At 39.9% G+C, this 19,191-nt stretch overlaps 1 protein-coding gene across 2 annotated transcripts in view; it reads right to left on the reverse strand.

The window, feature by feature from the left end:
- Ar (androgen receptor) overlaps positions 1 to 17,249 on the reverse strand; it is a 174,750-nt gene extending 157,501 nt beyond the window's left edge. The window contains exons 1-2 of one of the 2 annotated variants that reach the window (XM_013350520.2): positions 14,651 to 17,249; positions 6,076 to 6,087 (exon numbers count right to left, since the gene is read on the reverse strand). In XM_013350520.2, the coding sequence (XP_013205974.2) occupies positions 6,076 to 6,087; positions 14,651 to 16,254 (1,616 nt within the window). In that variant the 5' untranslated portion in view covers positions 16,255 to 17,249. The remainder of the gene's footprint in view (positions 1 to 6,075; positions 6,088 to 14,650) is intronic. The other variant, XM_026784773.1, reaches the window with a different exon arrangement.
- Positions 17,250 to 19,191: the final 1,942 nt, after the last annotated feature.

Consider the following 19,191-nt stretch of genomic DNA (forward strand, 5'->3'; position numbering starts at 1 on the left):
CTCTTTGGTTAAGACACTGTTTAGACCTTACAGTAATAAGGCTGTAAGGACAGTAGTCCATAGATAAGGAACTTGATGAGCAAAGATATTAAGTTACTCACTTGAGGTGGTACCACTGGTAAATGATTGTGTGAGAATTGAAAGTCATGTCTGATGCAATTTGTGAGGTCCCTTCTACCTTTTTTTCAGCTTCTCATACACGAGGAACAAAAGCTCTTGTAGTGCAAAAGAATCTTAGGATTTGCTCGGGTCATCGATCTCTGTAGGTTGGCAATTTTAAATGCCTTCAGTGACTATAGCAGTTCAAGGGTCCCTAGGCAAACTGAAACGCACAGATACCATGTGGAGGAGGAGCAACTTTTCACTTCTTCCTGCCATTTCCAGGCAGGAATAATACTCATACTGCTAGATTTTCACTCACAAAAGTGGAAAGTTGAATTTCCATGGGAAATATTGACAGTAACTCAATCAACACATACATAGCCAAACTGTTTAGGGTAAGCAAAACATACCTGTTTCTAGTGGACAACTTTATTTATTTATTTATTTATTTATTTATTTATTTATTTATTTTACTAAACTATAACCTGTCCTCATTGGTTTTTCCTTTTGTGGTACTACAGAAAAAAACATTGAACATATTTATGTGAGGACAATCCTTCAGATGTATAAAGGGAATAATCTACTGCTCCCCACCTCCCTTATCATATTTTACCCAGTGTATCAGTTCTTCCATGAATGTCACATGAGTGGTGGGGTTGAATAACATACTGCAAGCAGTAGAATTTATAAGAGCTAAGCAGTTTTAAAATCTGAGTTATTTATTTCTAGACACAGAAGTTCTGACCCCACCAGTTGTTTTGTGGTAGTCAATGCTATTAACTCAGAATCACTTAATGTATATGGACTATCCATTCACTATGTATCACAATAGAAGCTATGCAATTTGGAAATTTTATAAAGAAATATCCAAGAAGCAATATTTGTTCTAAAAGAGAAGTTTTAGAAGCGTATATGTGGCAAAATGATTAAGTATCATGTATATTTATTAACTCAGAATAAAAATATCTTGACTTGTACCAAGCATTCATCTTGTCATCTGATAGTCTTTTCTCAAAATCTTACATGCTAGAAATTTCTAGTCCTGGTACATAGATGAGGAACCTACAGTCAACAGTTTTCAACCATATCACATCAGAGATAATTTTTTCTTGGGTTGGAGAATGAGCAAATTCATCCTGTAGGAAGCTGTATTTGAGCTAAGATTAGAAGTGCAGACAGTATTGAAATTGGGATAGGTTTCAAGGCCAAAAGGATAATAGGAAAAATAATAACCTCAAAGAACAAAGGAGTTGGGATAGTTTCAAGTGACAGTGACTAGATCCATTTGGCTAGATTGTAAAAAAGAATTAAAAAAGACAGAGAGCTGTAGGAATTCAAGCTGGACAAATAAGCCAGATCATAAAGAGACCTTAACATCAGATTTCTATAAATTTGGACTTGAACTTAAGAAACCAGTGCATAGGAGCTGATTCTATGTGGGGGTTGTGTACTAGGTGTGTACCACCAAGGTTAGAACCCATAGCCTTGCCTATGCTAGGCAAGTGCTCTATTATTCCAGCCCAAAAAGCTGAAATTTTAATCCTGCATTACATAATTGTTCAATAAATCTTCCTTGTTACAAACACTGTGAATTGGGAGATAAGTCACATAAGGTCCAATCGTCAAGAACTTAAAATCTCAGGGATATTTAAAGAAAGATTCTAAAAAGGTTTTAGCTGAACTTTAGTACTGTTTTGTGGCACAAGTACAGTGTGAATGAAAAGACAGCAGAGCAAGGGAGAGAGGAAACCTGAGATGGCCTCACACTACAGTAGAAGGGATAAGAATGGGAATTCGGTTAGATGGCATGGCTGAGAGTGCTTTGGGAAACATTTCCTTTCTCACTGTAGTTCTGAAAATCTCCATCTTGTCTTTTCCCAGAAACTCTGAGGTCATCTCTGATGGAAAATGCTGAACTCAGAAGGGGAGAGATCCCTCGGAGAAGAGACCACTCTGTTCATTTCTTCATCTGACCTGACATACTTTGAGTCAGCCTAGTACCTCACTGAGGTTCAGCGAGCCTCTAAAGCAAACAACATACCATCTAAAAACATGAACATGGCTAAGATTTTTGTTCTATTATTAGATAATTGCTAAGAAAAATATCTCAGTCTAACTTGCTCTTTTTTATTTAAACGGCTGATCAAACAGATTTCATATGAACAATTGGAAACTCCCACAGACTACAAGTTGCTAACCTTGGTTTTTTTAAAGTGAAGATGAAAGAGGAAGATAGACAGTCAGAATAAATAGACATATAACATGTTTTAGAGGCCTTTTTACATCCAAATAGTAAACCCCAAATGTTTCCATCTTTCTGTCACCTCTGAGTTTGTGTTAGAAGTTAGACATGCTTCAGAGCTGTGGCACAATCTGACAAGTTTGGAAAGACACTATCAGTCAGGTACTGCCAATTTTCAGAAGAAATAGCTAAGTGGTTATCATTTGCATGAGCAGAAAGATTGCACCTTCTTTCAAAGAAGACACTGAGCAAGACAGACTTTTGCAGCAGCTTGCTTCCACTTCCACGGTAACAAATATGCTATATGACATCCACATTCATGGCTTAAGGGATTCTGTGCAACCAATTTGGACTTTGAAAGGTGAAAATAACGCTGTGTGATACTAATGAATTTCCCTTCTTATTTAATATTAATTACACAAAGTATTGTCTTTTCCCAAGTTTTATTTCACTTTATCAATCTCTGAAATGGCTGTGTTCTGCTCATTCAACTACTTGTCCTTCTAATCATGTTGATGGAGTCATTTATTTGTGTTTTACTAGCAATGGGGTGAGATAGAAGGGGGGATAAAAGACAGCAAATGATTGCGGAAAGGGAGCCCGGGTGATAGAGTAGAAAGGGTGCTGGCAGCTCGGAGTTTCAAGTTCAAGGTTTGACTTTGTTACTTACTATATGACTTTAAGTGTCTTACTTCATCAAAGTCTTTATTTTTAAAAAAAGTGGCTTATATTAAGCTAAAATGTTTAATGTTTGAAGTTCTGATATAATGCTTTTATATTTAAAAACTTTCTGTAATATGAATAACACCCATTTGCATACATGTAGTGAATTCTGACCCAGGCTTTTTTTTTTTTTTGCTTAACTGTTCAGTCAGATTAAGCATGTTATTTAGTTCCCATACCCATGTGCATATGGGCAGTGCTAAAAGGTTAGTTAGAAGCCAAACGTCCTGGGAGACACACAGGTTCTAGGACTCCTACTTTTGTGACATGTAGACATGTTATATAAGAATCCAGCACCTATTTCTGAAAGTTGAAATAAGAATTAAATTTATTAAACCATGCAAATGTCATGGTTTTGCAAGTGATAAGTAATATATACTTTTACTATTATTGCTATTGTTATAATTATTTATTCTGAAGATTGAGTTCCAATGTAAAAATTCCTAAGAGAATAAGACACAGTTTAGCTGCAGAGTAGATTCTGAGTAGGTGTTGACACTAAGTTTGCTGTGTGATCCTGGCCAGTCTTCTATATGTTGCCTCAGGCACCTCATCCATAAAGTGATACGGCTAGGAAAGAGGCTGCCCAAATTCTTTGTACTCCAGTCGTCTAGGATTTCAGGAAATTTCTGTTCAGCTTTCCTGTAGGTTCCAGCTTTAATTAAAACTCATGTTTTCCAGAATAGAACTATGTTGTTGTAATATCCAAAAATATATTTGTTCTATTGGGTAGAGCAGTCTATTTGTATTGACTATTATTTAATTTCTTATTATTTAATTACTTCTTTAAAGTTTGTAAAAGAAGAAAAGGCTTACTCTTTCCCTTAATTAAGGCCTGAAGAAAATCACACCTTAACAATTCATTGAATTGGAATACAAAAGAAAACCTCTATCTCTTTTTGAGATTTCTATAAAATAAAAGTTGAAGGAGGGTGAGGAGAGAAAGCAGATAGCCATGGTGCTCTGTAAGATCATTCTTTAAACTCTCTGAAAAACAGGAAAGTTGAAGTCTGTACACAAACATGAGAAGACACTAAAAAGTTCACTGGAAGGCACGAATTTTATTAAACTTGTGATTTCTATGTCCTCCACTTTTTCTGCCTACACTCTTCATCATTTTCAGGCCACCATTTTGCTAATCATTGTCTCCTTTCTTTTTTCACAGTAAACATGCCATCTGTCAATAAATACTACTGACTCATGAAAACATCCCAATCCACCCATTTCTTACTTCCTTGGCTACCTTAGTCTAAACTACCATCATTCCCCTTTTGGAACTTGTGGTAGACTCAGATCCCTGCTTCCCATTTATTCCATCGTCCCCTTTTCACAGAGATAATGTTATGATTGTCTTCGGTTCTGCCTCTCTCCCCATTTCTCCGCTCCCCCCTTTCTCTCTCTCTGTCCTCTTCTCCTTCCCCCAAAGTAATAAATATCCAATTTGATTCTTTACAATGTGTCTGTCCATGTGCCTCCTACCCACGCTGCCTGTTCACACTGCAGGGCTAGCTGGGACCAGCCAGCCCACCATGTGTCTCCTTGCCTGGGACCAGCCACTGGCTCGGGGACAGGCAGCTGGGATTGGCTGCTCCCAGGGCCCACTGCCTGCCGCCACATGGCCTGCTACCACCATTTGGGTGGGGACCTACAGCATTTCTGCTGCCTACTACCACTGGGGATCTTGCAGCATTTTAAAAAAATCATAACAGATATGTTGCCAGACAAACATGCAACGTATCCAAAAGTAACAGATGCTATGAAAAAAAAATTTTACTAAAATGTAAGCCAGATCATATTGTGCCGCTTTGTTCTCAGAGTAAATCCCTAATTCACAAAAAATATTTAGGATGTACACCTGACTCTGATGTTGTCTTTTTACATTTTTCTCCATTAGGATGATTTTGGTTATTGAGGTATGCTCCTTCCAGAACTATTCTCTTTAGTACTTTTATAATGAAGGCATGTTGGATATTTCTTATACACATGAATTCAGTTTGGAAGTATTTTAGCGAGTATTTTTGAGTTTATGTTCATCATGGATATTGTCATATAGTTTTCTTTTGAAGATTACCCTTACCGGATTTTGAAACTAGAGTAATACTGGCTTCCTAGATGGAATTGGAAAGTAAATTCTAACTCTGAATCTTTAGATTTAAGTATATACCCTGAAGTAACCCCAGAAGTCAGGAAAGTAAAATAGGGACCATTTACTGAGGGTAGAGAAAATGCTCTAGAGCAGTGTCTCTCAATCTTCTTAATGCTGCTACCCTTTAATACTGTTTCTCATGCTGTAGTGACCCCTGATCATAAAAATATTCTCCCTGCTACTTCATAACTGTAATTTTGCTATTGTTACGAATTGTAATGTAAATATATGTGTTTTCTGATGATCTTAGGTGACCCATGTTAAATGGTTGTTCAACCCTTTAAGGAGTGGTGACCCACAGGTTGAGAACTGCTGAGAGGGTGAGATAGATAGATAGATAGATAGGTAGATAGATAGATAGATAGATAGATAGATAGATAGATAGATAGATAGATGATAGATAGATGATAGATAAATGCATGCATACAGACAGACAGGCAGAGAAAGAATAGTAGGGCATGTGTAAAATAAAAAGGGAAAATGAAAAAAATGAGTGTGGTTACTTTAACTGGAGAACAAGGAGGAAAGGTACTATAAAGAAAGAAAAGATACACTGAGGAGATTTGAAAACGACATAGTGAAATGTATTATTTCATAAGCTTAGTTAAAACAAAATATATGAATAAATATTGATATAGAGATATAGATGGTTTGGATAGACAGATAATGTTCATCTCAAGAACAATAGATCTACTAAGGGAAATTTCCCTTTGAGTATTTCCTTATGGAAGACTCCCCAAGCAATGCAGACTACCGCTACTGCCCATCATTGCCTCCCTGAACCTTAAGATGAGAGCTTATTAGGGAAGAAGACACCATACACTTTGGACACAGGACTGGAAGGAAATGAGCTGGAACTCACCTGGAAGCCTCCCTGGAGAATAGTTTTCGTAGTATCCAAAGGCAGCATGCAAGCATAAAAGACAGAAAAACAATCAATATTCCTACCTAGCCATAAAGCTTTTTGAACCACAACAGTGACTAGCCAGTAAAATATTCTTCATGGTACAATAGTGGGCCTATTATTTTTTCTCTTATTCCTTGAATTGTTTCACTTGTGGTTATCTCTTGCTTTCCTAGGAAAAAGATTCCGTTATTTAGAGGTTTAAAACAAGCCCCTGTGTCAACTGAAGTCTTCAGAACAGGAGAGTTACTCTTGTTCTGACCACCACACTGGGTGTCTTTCCAGGCCTCTCACCCCACACTTAAGACTCTTTAAATACCTTGAATTTAATTAATTACTTATATTATTTCAGACATCTCCAGTAAAAAACATATTCTTAGCAAGTACAATGACGTAGTCAAGAAACTGTGAAGAAACTAGTAATTAATTTGCCTGGAGTGCTAATGTTGAATAAATAGAAATAGACTGCAACCTCTGGCTTCATTGTCTTTTCAGAAGTACTATATTCTCTTGTTTGAAATATCTATGAAGACCTATAACTAATTGCTTGAGTTCAGTCATGTCTCCATTTGTTTTCATAAGGATTAGAGGAAGCCACTGGCTGACCCATTTGCCTACCCTGACTCAGGTATTCTTTAAATATGGATATTTAAAATTTCATGTATACCCCATTTCTATATATCAGTATGATTATACTACTTTTGTTTTGAAGTTCTTTGAAAGCTGTGACCACAGAACTATCTCTCAGTTGGGTCTCCTTTAAAACAAAAACTGTACATCTTTCTTACATATGCTGGTGCTTGATGAAAAGTGGATGATTAACAGAGGCTTGTTTTTGTCCTGAGAAAAGACTTTAGGACCTCCCACTTACTAGCCAAGAAGTTTATCACTGATCTAAATTCCCAATCTGATAAATGTCTTTTTAAAAAGTAACTTTATTGGTGACAATCTTTTAAAACCAGTTATTTGATCAAACAGGACCATCCATTTTTCCCAGTTACTAGCAGTTCAGGGACCATTAGTAGGGTACAGTAGCTGATTATGTATGACCCTTATGCTAGCATGTTAATGAGGTCAAAGTTCAGTACTCATATAGGTCATTGCTTCCTGGATGAGGTGTACATCACTAAAAGGGAGGCTACTTTAAATGGGTAGAAATATATCACTTCCCCATCTAGAAATACATATTATCATAAAACGTAAAAACATTTACTTTCTCTAGCGGACATTATATAAAACCATAATATTATGATTTTGGCTATCTTTATAAATTGAAAAAAATAAATATAACTGGTGACTTTTCCAGCCTAGTTTGACTCTGTTACCTTTACACATATTTTTTGTATTTAGCAGTCAAAATTATTCCTCACTCACTTCCTAATAATTAACTTCAAAATCTGTTAGCTGATACATTCTTTCTAGACTTGGAATGGGTGACATTACTAGCTCTAACTGACAGCTAAACTGGATAAAACTGATGCTTCTTCACCCAAACCAGATGAAATGTTTTATCAGGGCTCTAAAACAAACCCTTGCTATTTAAACATATAAGGCATTCACATTTCTGGTACATGAAGGAAAGTTGCAAGGTGTAACACTACATTTCAAAATTCCCTATATTTCTTAGCACTGGCAATGAACAATTTGAAAAGAAAACCAAAATAAATTATATTCGTACTAAATAAAATGTTGAGGTAGAAATTTGACCAAAGAAATGCAAATTTTGTATTCTGAAAAATAAAAAAAAACAGTTTTTGAATGAGGGTATAAACAGAATGCAAATTCATTCATCAGAAGACTTGGGATCAATAATCCCCAAATTTATTTGCATATTAGACACAGTCTCTATCAAGATTCTAGGTGGTTCTGTGTAGGAACTGACAAGTTTATACCAAATAATATTCAAGGTTCAAGGGATCTCAAGAACCTAAGACAATATTGAAAACAGAGTTGGAAGACTCATACCTAGTTTCAAAACTTAGTAAAAATGTACAGTAATCTAAATAGTGTAGAAATTAAATGAGTAAGATATATAGACCAGTGAATACAGTTGAATGTCAAGAAATACCTAACATTCCTGGTTAACGTATTTGTACAAAGAATTCTGAGACAGTTAAATGGGAAAGGACTGATATAGAAATTCCAAGAAAACTGGATATCTACATGCACAAAAATGGGACTGGACTTCTACTTCACAACATATATAAGCATTAAATCAATGATGATCTAGGATCTAAACATAAGTAGCTAAAACTGGAAAACTCATAGAAGAAAACATAGGTATATATCTTTCTGTTTTAGATTAAGGAAAGCCTCTTAATATGAAACACTAAAAGAAAAATTCAAAATGAAAAAAGTGGATAAACTGAATTTTATCAAATTTTAAAATGTTGTTCCTTCAGTGGGTTCTGTCAAGAAAGTTACAAATATCCACAAACCATATTCCATGAAAGGACTTTTATCGAAACATATGTTTTAAAGGACTCATAATGCAATGTCGAAAAGACAACCCAACTAAACATGAGCAACAGATATGCATAGACATTTTGATAAAAAAGATAAAAACAAACAAAAACACATAAAATATGTTGAACATTGAATATTGTCCTTAGAAAAGTACACATTAAAATGACAATGAGATGCTGTGTTACACTCACTTGAAAACAATAGTAACACCAATAATAATAATAATAACAATATGATGGGCCTGGAGAGACAGCTGAATTCTAAAGAGCATTTGCTATGCTTCTAGGTGATCTCTGATCCTGCACCTACATCAGGTGGCTCACAACCTTCTTCCATGTGATTTGATGCCCTCTTCTGGCCTCCATGCATACCCGCACATGTGCATATATGCACACACAGACACATATACACAATAAAATAAAATAAAAATTGATAATAAGTGTTAGCAAGATATACCGAAAATATCGTGTTCATATAATTCTGTTTGGGTTCTAAAGTAATGTGGACACTTTTGAAACAGCTTGGCATATTCTTATATGATTAAAATCATAGTATTTCCATTACTAATTATTTACCCAAAATATCTGAAACCATATTTTCACAAAAAAAAATTGTACATGGGAGATGGAGAGACAGCTTCTTGTTTAGAAGCATTCGTTACTCTTGCTGAGGACCCTTGTTTGGTTTCTGCTACCCACATGGTGGCTCACAACCATCCATAATTCCATTTCCAGGGGAAAGAACCTAGTCACAAAAGAGCTAGTATTGCATGGTTCTATTTATATGAAGTGGCGGAATGAGTAACTCCATAGAGACTAAGAGCAGATTAGATAGAGTTGGGAGAGGGTAGAAGGGTGACTGCTACCAAGCACATAGGTTTTGGGGGGAGCTGAATAAAATGTTTTAAAACAGATTGTGATAATGGACCCATAACGCAGGAAGTACTATTATAAAGCACTGAAATAAGCACTTTACGTAGGTGAATTATATGGATTGGGAATTATGTCTCAATTAAGCTGTTGTTGACAAAATAGAACTCTGATACTACTATATAATCTAAGTTGGCAACATTATCTATTGACCAACAGCACTTTAATGTTATAAATTTATCCGAGTGAGACATTCTCAACTCAGATGTGTCTGGCAGACTTGCAGCAGTCAGTGTGAGAGAGAAGAGCTACATCATTCATGAGTTTGCAAACCATAATCTGTGTCCTCTCAGCTCCGTGATGAAAACACTAAATGCTACCTTTACTGAGTTAATATCTAAAACTTTAGAGTCTGGCAAGAAGCTTCCAGAAGCTTTGTGTTCTACTTCAGAGAGGGTTCCCCAAACGGTCAACAGATATACAAAATGTAACTTTCTAATATTCTGACTATGAGCAAAGAAGTTAACAGAACATTAATCCTTTCTGGCTTACTTGAAGTTATGTGAGTATTAGCAAATAAACTGGAAAATACTGGATATGCATAAAAATGTACAATTATATACCACAAAGGACAGCAAAGGGGGGTAATTGTGTAGTAATTCACAAGTCAGTATTTAGAAGTCAATGCTGTGTTTAGGATAAGGATAATGAATATCACAGAACTTGATGAAGTGTTGACAGCGTAACTGAAGGATAGTGATTTTCTTACTAATTTTTTTGTTTACCAATGATCATTTGCATGTTGCCTGAGCACCCTCATTGAAGATGAGTGCTGACCTAGACATATACAAAAGATGAATAGATACTGATCGAGACAGTTTTTGGGAAAGGGAGAGTATAATTATTCTCAGTGTCTTAGAGAATATCAATAGGGCCAACAGAGGGGAAAGGACACATATTAAGATAGGCTGTGCAGATAGCTCAGTGCATAGGGCCCTGGATCCAAACCCCAGTATTACAAGGCAATACCATATATATATGGTATATATAATATATATATATATATTATTATAGACAGACAGAAGCTGATACAGACACACACATACACACTTTCATCCAGGATGGGGGAAAAATACTTTAGTAAATCTTCAATTTATGCAAGCTCTGTCACATGAGTTCCTCAATAACTGTTGATCCTTTCTCTAATCTCAAGGTAAAATATCCTGCTATGAGGCTATTCTTTCTACAGTTCCTTCTTGAGATCTATTCTTAAGAGAAGTACTGGGTTCATCTGATCTTCTGCCTGGCACATTTTCATTAGAGAGATTCTTTAGGGGCATGCCACAGGTGCAATGAGGAAAACAAATCTTGAGAGGTAGAAAGAGTTTGTATTTCAATGTCAAAGGCATGAAAGGAGTGAAAAAAGTGAGAAATAGGCATAGGTAGCATTTGAGGAAGCTGCAGACAAAGAGAAAATGGCAGAGTTGGGGGCTGGGGAAAGATTTCCTTTTTACGCCCTTACAAACATCACAAAATGTAATTTTTTGTTTGTTTTTCATTATTATTATTTTTCAATATCCTGAGTTCATATGTGATTATAAATAGAGTTTCTTGCTTTGTTCCATCGAATCTGCATTCTCTTCCTTGTTTAAACAGAGCTCCAAATGAAAGCAATGATCATAATATCACCATAAATAATTAATAATAATAATAAATTGTCCATGTTCAACCCAAGAATACCACCAAGAGTGGCCACTGTATGTGTACAAATCAGGAGATGAAAAAAAATTGTTTTAAAAGGATTTATGTAAATCAGATGAAAAATTAAAACAGTGAGGGAAAAACAACAAAGAAAATTTTATGTGGCAGTAAATTCAATATATTATTTCCTAGTATCAGCTCAATGAATGAAACTCTGAAGTAAAATTAGCACTGTCAGGAAAGTACCCCAAACCAAATCTACAGTTGAAAATCTCTAAGCTGCATGGAAAACGTTTACTCCTGACAATACCAAGCTGAGAGAGAGAGAGAGAGCCTACACAAGAGGGTCCTGCCATGGCTGCATTCTTTGGTTACTTTCTAATAGGATGCCAACTGACTTGGCTACTTAACATCAGGTTCTGATGAGTGGCACCCAGGAAGAACTCAGGGTATGTTTACTGACTATACAGGACAGACACTCCTTCTCAAGTATATTGATTATGAAAGCAAAAATCATTGATCCTAAAGCAAAATTTTGCTTAAGAAAACATGCGACCCACTCCTTATATGACAGCTGGGAAAAACGCCTTGGTAGCTAGGAAGGAGAATGTAGATAAAATGAGAAATGATAAAATCCCCTACTTAGAAAAAATAATAACAGGCAAAACTCGCCAGTGCCAAAGCACTACTAAAATAATGCCTGTTGTGAATGCTAGAACAAAAAAGTAAAAAATGTTCATTTTCACTCTGCTTCTGAGTAATTTCTCAAAACCCCAATTCAAATTTCTGCATGGGCTCTTTAGGGATCTAATTTGTAAGGATCAATGTTTGCCACAGTATTGTGGAGCAAAGTTGTAGTCTTGTTTGATCTCCAAGAGAAAACAGAGCTATAAAATATCATCAGGCTTGTAAACATGACCTATTACTTTTATTTTTCCTTCTGTTCAAAACATATGCTAAACTAAGTAGAAAAAGAATAGGACTACCTTCAGCTTCTGCTTTCTGCTTGGTAGAAATGTTGCTGCTTCAGTTAAAATTTAAAAAAGTTAAAAAAATCTCTCTCGTAGAACTAATAATGTTCATGATCACACGCAATTGAAAAAAGGAGGAGCCCAAAAAGTTATGAGACGCTTCCAGAATTTTGAGGTTTGAAATTCAAAATCAGCACACAATGCATGCCATCTAGAGGGAATGAGCTCTGGGCTTGACTTTAAAAAGTCTTTGCCTTTCATCTAATTGTGCCTGCAAAGTCAGGGGGCAACAACAGAAAGTAATAAAGTATTTCCATTTTAGAGTTTGTTTGCATGCTGATTAGATCAGCTGATTAATTTTCAACAAAATGACTCAAATGACTTTTCTAGATCTTACAAATGGAGTTTGTCGACTTGACTCACTAAGACAGAACTTCATTGACTCTAAGAAATTCTCAGTAGTTGAGCTCAACAATTTAAAGAGTATCAATGAGGTTTCAAAGTATAATACTTATCCTAATAGAGAAGATACCCCTCCCATTAAGAACTGAGATAAAATCAGAATACTCACTATATAAATACTAGGAAGTGTTTTTCTTCACCTGGTGGAAATTCAGGCTAAATTTTCAAAGCTACATTTTAAACAAACACAGAGAACTACTCCTTTCCTTCTTGTTAAGTGAGCAAGTTAGGATGGGGTATCCAGAAGACGGGATGGCTCAGGTGCCTAGCCTTAGCATCATGCTAAGTTAGGAAACACTTTAGACATTCCCACCCAAAGAAAGTTTGTAGTAAAAGAGGGACTCTGTTCTTTAGTTGACAAGCCTAGAAATAATTAACCATACCAAGTAAATCTATTCTCATAAAATGAAGACATTTTATCCCACAGTGAAACTCATCACAAAAATAAACACTCTACCTTAACTGAAAAACTTTTAATGATATAAAATGAATCTTTGAAAGGTCTATAAGACAAACCTTAAAAACCAAATAGAATACAAACCTTGGCAAGAATTTTTTTCTTCAATAACTCAGAAAAGAGTACTTTTTGAAAATCTATCTTTTTTCATTTTTAGACACTGTATTAACAACCATGAACAATAAAAGGATACAAGGTTAGAATTAAGTCACCAAAATTACGGTGCATCTTCAAAAAATTTGAGGGATGTCACAAATGAAAAAAAAACCATTTGAGAAACAGACATAAGTTCATGGGGAGCACGAGCACCTCAGGAAACTAAACCCTAGGCATTAATTAAGAAGCCAATACTCCATCTTATCAGATAAAAATTATCTTAAGTTAGTGGGGAACACTTTTCAACTAGTCTCCACAAGGCTCATGAAGGAGTAGTAAATACTTTTAATAAGAGGGAATTGCCTGCCACTTTTTCTCCTGTCCTAATTAGAACTGTGGGGCAACATTATGGTTCATAGGTCACTGACAGTTCTTACACACTTTGCTGTCATGAGCAACTCAAGTTTTAAAATCTTCTTAAAATGAAAAATGTAATGAGGTACCTTCCTCCTCCATCCCCAGTATAAATTTCCAAGCACACTCAAGTAGCAGGACATGGTTTACAGTTTAGTTTTGCTTGCAACACTTGTGAGTCAAAATCAAAACTGGTTAAATTATTCATTTAAAGTACATTCTTTTCTTTTAAGGTCGAATGCAAGGATGAGATAGAGACTTCTGATATGTCCTAATCGACAGAGAAAATAAAACACTTTCCAAGGGGAAAACGCCCACACAATTACTCCCAACAGTCAACCAACGCTGAGAAATGCATGAGAGCAAAGTTTGCCCAGTGTTTACCACGAAAGCTACCCCATCTACCTGTTCTAAAAGTGCCCTGTTGAATTCTCTAGGCTGGCCTCTAAGCAGCCAGTTAAGTTGCTTCCAGGGAAGAAATTGCACTCCTTCACACCGGGGCCCTTAGCAACTAACTAGATGCGGCGGCTTTTCTTTCTCTGAGAATGTCTCTCTTTGAAGGATATGGGCCCGAAATCGGTTTTTGTTTTTGCTTTGTATTTTCCTTTGATTATGCAAAGACCATGCACTGACAGGAGGGTGAATACTAACAGACCCAGCTGGCCACGTTTTTCATCTTGTTTCTAGAACTTTGAGGAAAAAAGGGGGAAATAGGGAAGGACTTATGAGTGTCATTTCTGAAAATGGCTCATGCAATTGGATTTAAGTTAGGAAGCATTAGTACTTGGAATATCAGAAAGATTTGAATGCGGGATTTAGGCATTTGGGTGGTGGTGGGGGAGTGTAGGGGAATCTCGAAGGGCACCAATTAGCACCCAGAAGCACAGCAAAGATTCCTGGACTTCGGTGGAACATTTCACAAGAGGACAGTCCCCAGGAGGGCTCCAGATGTAGGACAGTCCCTCCTATAGAACTGAACTGAGCTCTTTTAGAAGCCCTCGGAGTGTTCCCTTGGGCGGGATTGCGTAGATCCCCCAAAACGCTAACTGCTGCTCTGTGCCCTTTGTCAAAAGTAGGCAATTTTAGGAGAAACTTACCGCATGTCCCCATAAGGTCCGGAGTAGTTCTCCATCCAAGGTCCCATCTCACTTTTGACGCAGCTGGAACTGGGATAGGGTACTCTGTTCACCACTCCAGTGGGATACCACACTTCGGAGGCAGAGAAGTCACCCTCCTGACTCACCAGCCCCTGAGGGGGATGAGTGTAGCCATAGGGAACTACAGGCCCTGCCTCGCTCGGGCTGCTACTGCCACCCCTGCCGCCTGGCCCATATAATTGACCTTCTTCAGTTGTGAAGAGAGTGTGCCAGGAAGAAGAGGCGGTGGCTGGGGGCGATCCGGTGCTGGGTCCGACTGCACTCCCTCCGTGCAGGCTAGCCAAGTCTCCATAGCGGCATTGCGCCGCGGCCGCAGCAGCCCAGGCGCTGCCATAGTCCAGAGGGTTCTCCAGCTTGATGCGGGCGTGTGGATGGGTAGGAGGTTGGGGGTGCGGGGGCCCGGTCAGAGCCAGTGGAAAGTTGTAGTAGTCGCGATTCTGGTATGCTGCTGCCTCATCCACCACTCCGGATTTATACAGAGACAGAGTGGACGGGATCTCAAGTGTCCCAGAACTACCTGCTTCACCGCTGCCAGAACAGACCAGGCTCTCGCTTTCCAGCCCTCTGGCGTAACCTCCCTTGAAAGAGGAATACTCAGCAGTCTCTTCAGTGCCTTTGCCCGGGCCCTCGTCCAGGGGAAGACCTTTGCATTCGGCCAGTGGTGCACAAGGAGCAGGACGCACCGCGGGTGGACCTCCCAGGAGCGACGCGTACATGCAATCTCCCCGAAGCTGTTCCCCGGGACTCAGATGTTCCAATGCTTCCACACCCAGTCCCATGGACACAGACACTGCTTTACACAACTCCTTGGCACTGTCAGATATGGTCGAATTGCCCCCTAGGTAACTATCTTTGGAGGAAGAGGGAACCCCAGTGGCCTCCCTTGCTCTCACACTGCTGCCACTGCTTTCGGATATTACCTCCTGCTGCTGTTGCTGTTGCTGTTGCTGCTGCTGCTGCTGCTGCTGCTGAAGAAGTTGCATGGTGCCGGCGTCGCTCAGGATGTCTTTAATGTCCGCGGAGCAGCTGCTTAAGCCTGGGAAAGTGGGGCCCAGCAGGGACAACGTGGATGGGGCAGCTGAGTCATCCTCATCTGGAGGAGCTGGTGGCTGCTGCAGCAGCCCCTTGCCAGGAGCTGTAGCAGTCCCAGGCTCTGGGAGGCAGCCGCTCTCAGGGTGGCCCTCGGAGGCTGAGTGCTGCTGTGAAGGTTGCTGTTCTTCCTCCAGGGCCAGGTAGCCTGTGGGGCCTCTGATGTGGGCTTGGGGAGAGCCATCCTCGCCAAGCTGTTGCCGCCTCCGCTGCTGGGGGCTAGTTTCTTGCTGCTGCTGCTGCTGCTGCTGCTGCTGCTGCTGCTGCTGCTGCTGCTGCTGCTGCTGCTGCTGCAAACAGGCGCCGGGAGGTGCTGTGCTTGCGGCTTCAGGGTGCCTGGGGCCCGGGTTCTGGATAGCTTCGCGCACGTTCTGGAACAGATTCTGGAAAGCTCCTCGATAGGTTTTAGACGGGGGCCGTGGGTAGACCCTTCCCGGTCCTAACTGCACCTCCATCCTTGAGCTTGTCTGTATCTTCCACTGAATTCCCTTATCTTGCCTCCTTGTTTCTTGCTCTAAAGAGTTCAACTGACTGATGATGTAGTAGCTGCAGCTAGCTGCCCACCTGCGGGAAGCTCCAGGGAAGAAAACTTGCAAGAGGAAAAAAAAGCGCACAGATAGTCTCAAAGTATCTTGTAAAGCAAGGCAAGCGCTAGACAGGATCTGCCCAGCTAGTTCCACAGTCTGTCCCTAAATACTTGAAGAACAGATTAAAAGATGTTCAAAGCTTGACGAGGGGAAAGGAAAATCCTCTGCCTTCCAGATTCAGTGTCCACCGAAGCAGGTGCAAATAAGAATTGGGCTCTTTTCTTTTTGGCTTCTTTTAGCTTTTGTTTTGCTTTCGACTACTGAAGCCCTGATTGCCTTTTCATCTTTTGATTTTTAGCTCCACACACAGGGTATGGGGCTGGCAGGAGGAGGTGCAGGGGGAGAACCTGGAATCCGGGGTTCTCTGGGAGTGCTGTTGCTCCTCAGTCTCTGTGCTCCCAAAAGCCTTCCTTGCAACAAGCTCGCCTGCTCTCAGCCAAAGGGAGTTACCTCTGTGCAAACTGGCTGGCAGAGCTGGGGGTGTAGGGGAGAGGGTTGGCCAGGAAGCCTGCCTAGTCAGCTCCTGGAGAGGGGACCCAGGAGGGGGTAGGGGGTAGAGGGGAGGAGGACAAAGGCAGCTGTAGTCCTACCCGACACTTTCTTCACTTCCTCTGAGTCCCCCGCAGCTTTTACAAACTTCACCAAAGAGGAAAGGGCAGCAGTGGGGCGGCGGCTTCGAAGCCGCCGCGCTGCAACAGGCGGCGGCCGTTGCTGAGCTGGGGCTGGTGTGGTGTATCCCTTCAGCTTCCGTATGGCACTGGAGTGGCTAGCTCAGTCTTTTCCCGTCTGATGCCCTCTCAGCCTCCAGGTTAGCTCCGGACCCTTCGGTTCTCCCAGCAGGCTGGCTCCCAGGGACTCTGAGGGGGCGCTGAGAGGTGGAAAGCGAACGCAACAGTTTGTGAGTCGGTCCCGCCCCCGCGGGCCGGCCTCCCTATCTTCCCACCTCCTTTCTCTCTCCCCTCCCCTCCCCTTTCCTTTCTCCCCTCCTCTCACCACAAGCCAGCGCCGGGTGGCTTTAAAGTAAGAAGTGCTTGTGTAGTATGGGTGAAGGCGGAGTGACTCGCTGTAGCCTCAGAGGACCCTTCTTCCCCAAATACCCTTGTTTTTCGGGAGTCAGGTTTTGGGCTTCAGACTAGAAGGTTTAACTTGGAGTGATTTTTAACAGACAAGTCTACCGACTCTGTAGAAGGCTAGCACAGGCCGGATTTCATTCCTTCCTAAACCCAATCCCAAAACAGATTCTTGTAGTTGGGAGAAGTAGGAAGGGGCACTAGAAGTACCAGCTACCAGTAGCAGTTAGGGGTTCTTTCCAGGGGCTACCCAGACAAGCAGAAGGGGGAGTCCCAACAAATTATAGAACAAAAGGCAGCCAAGCTAACACTTGCTGAAACCTTTGAGACTCCCCAGTAAGGTAGATAGGAATTCTTGACACTATGCCATTTGCTCTGGGAACTCTGGGCCTAAGGAGCCAAAGGTCATTTCTGGTTTATTTACTGCCCTTCTTCCTATTGGGAATTACCTGTAACTGACGCTGTTCACTTCTCTTCTCCAAACTTGCAAAGGCAAAGCAAAACAAATCGAAAATCATTCAGACAAGTGTGCAAACACATATGTCAGAAGCACTTGCCCTGCACAAATGCACCTTTGGTTTTGTCCAAAGTTTTGTTTGTATATAGATGCCTTGAGATTTCCAAATTGTTTGCTCCTGAATACCATCCTACATAAAGAAATTGCTATGGAGGGTTGATAGACAGGCAGAAGTGAAGGTGATGAACACTCCAAATGTACGGGCAAGTGAGCAATAGAAAGGTAGAGGATAGACCTACACAGGTTTTCTTATAGACCGGCTGTAGATCCACCCCCCTTTCCTTTGTAAATAGCGTTTGTTTGTTTGTCTTTTTTTTTGAAACATTGTAATTGGCTTTTTTTTTTTATTTTTGAGTTTTGTTTGTTAAGATTTTATTTCTCTTTGGAGACAGTTTTGTTTGTTTGTTTAACAATAGAAAAGTCTTGAACTCATGATCCTTGTGATTCAGCTTCCCAAATCCTGGGGCTGGTGGACACCACAATCCCACCTGATATTTCCACATATATAGGGTTCTAGGGTGAGGGTAAGGCGCTATCCTTTGTACTGACAGTTTCCTCTTGGCCAGATGAGTTCATTCAAACCTCAGCAGGGAAAAGAAGGGTAGATGATCAACTCCGTGGCACCTGTGAACAAGGGAGGCAAGGGCACTGCCAGACTTTTTCTACCAACAGAATGGAAAGCCGCTCTCCATTCTTTTGCTGCATTAGCTGTACTCTCAGCAGCTCCCCAGCTCTTGAGAAATCGTCGAAATAGTCGTAAAGTAATCTCTTAGGACAAAATGACCTGGGAGTGCTTCCACCTTCCCAGGTGAAAAATTATCTGCTGAGAGTGTACCAGTTGAGGCCTTGTTGCCCGTACTGTATTGTTTTTTTTTTCTTTCTTACTCTCATAAATCACTCCTTAAGGCAAAAATCAAAGTTGTTAAAAATTTGTCAAACTGAAAAATGGCTCATTTTCAGTCGTGTACTGCGCTGAAATGCACGGGTATTTTGAAGACTTTATTTGGATAGTCATGACAATTTCACATCTACCAAAGAGTTTTCACTATTTTAGCTACAGGGAATTGAATCAACTGACAAGATAGTAGGATGAAATAAACATGGGTCTCAGAGCTAAGAGAACTCTTTGTTTACAGATTGACGGTGAAAGAGGCCACTAATCGTACAACTGAACATTCACAAAAGGAAAGAGGGAAGTTTGTAGAAAAGAGGCCAGAA

Source organism: Microtus ochrogaster, chromosome X (genome assembly GCF_000317375.1).
Source record: "Microtus ochrogaster isolate Prairie Vole_2 chromosome X, MicOch1.0, whole genome shotgun sequence".
NCBI classification, from domain to species: domain Eukaryota; kingdom Metazoa; phylum Chordata; class Mammalia; order Rodentia; family Cricetidae; genus Microtus; species Microtus ochrogaster.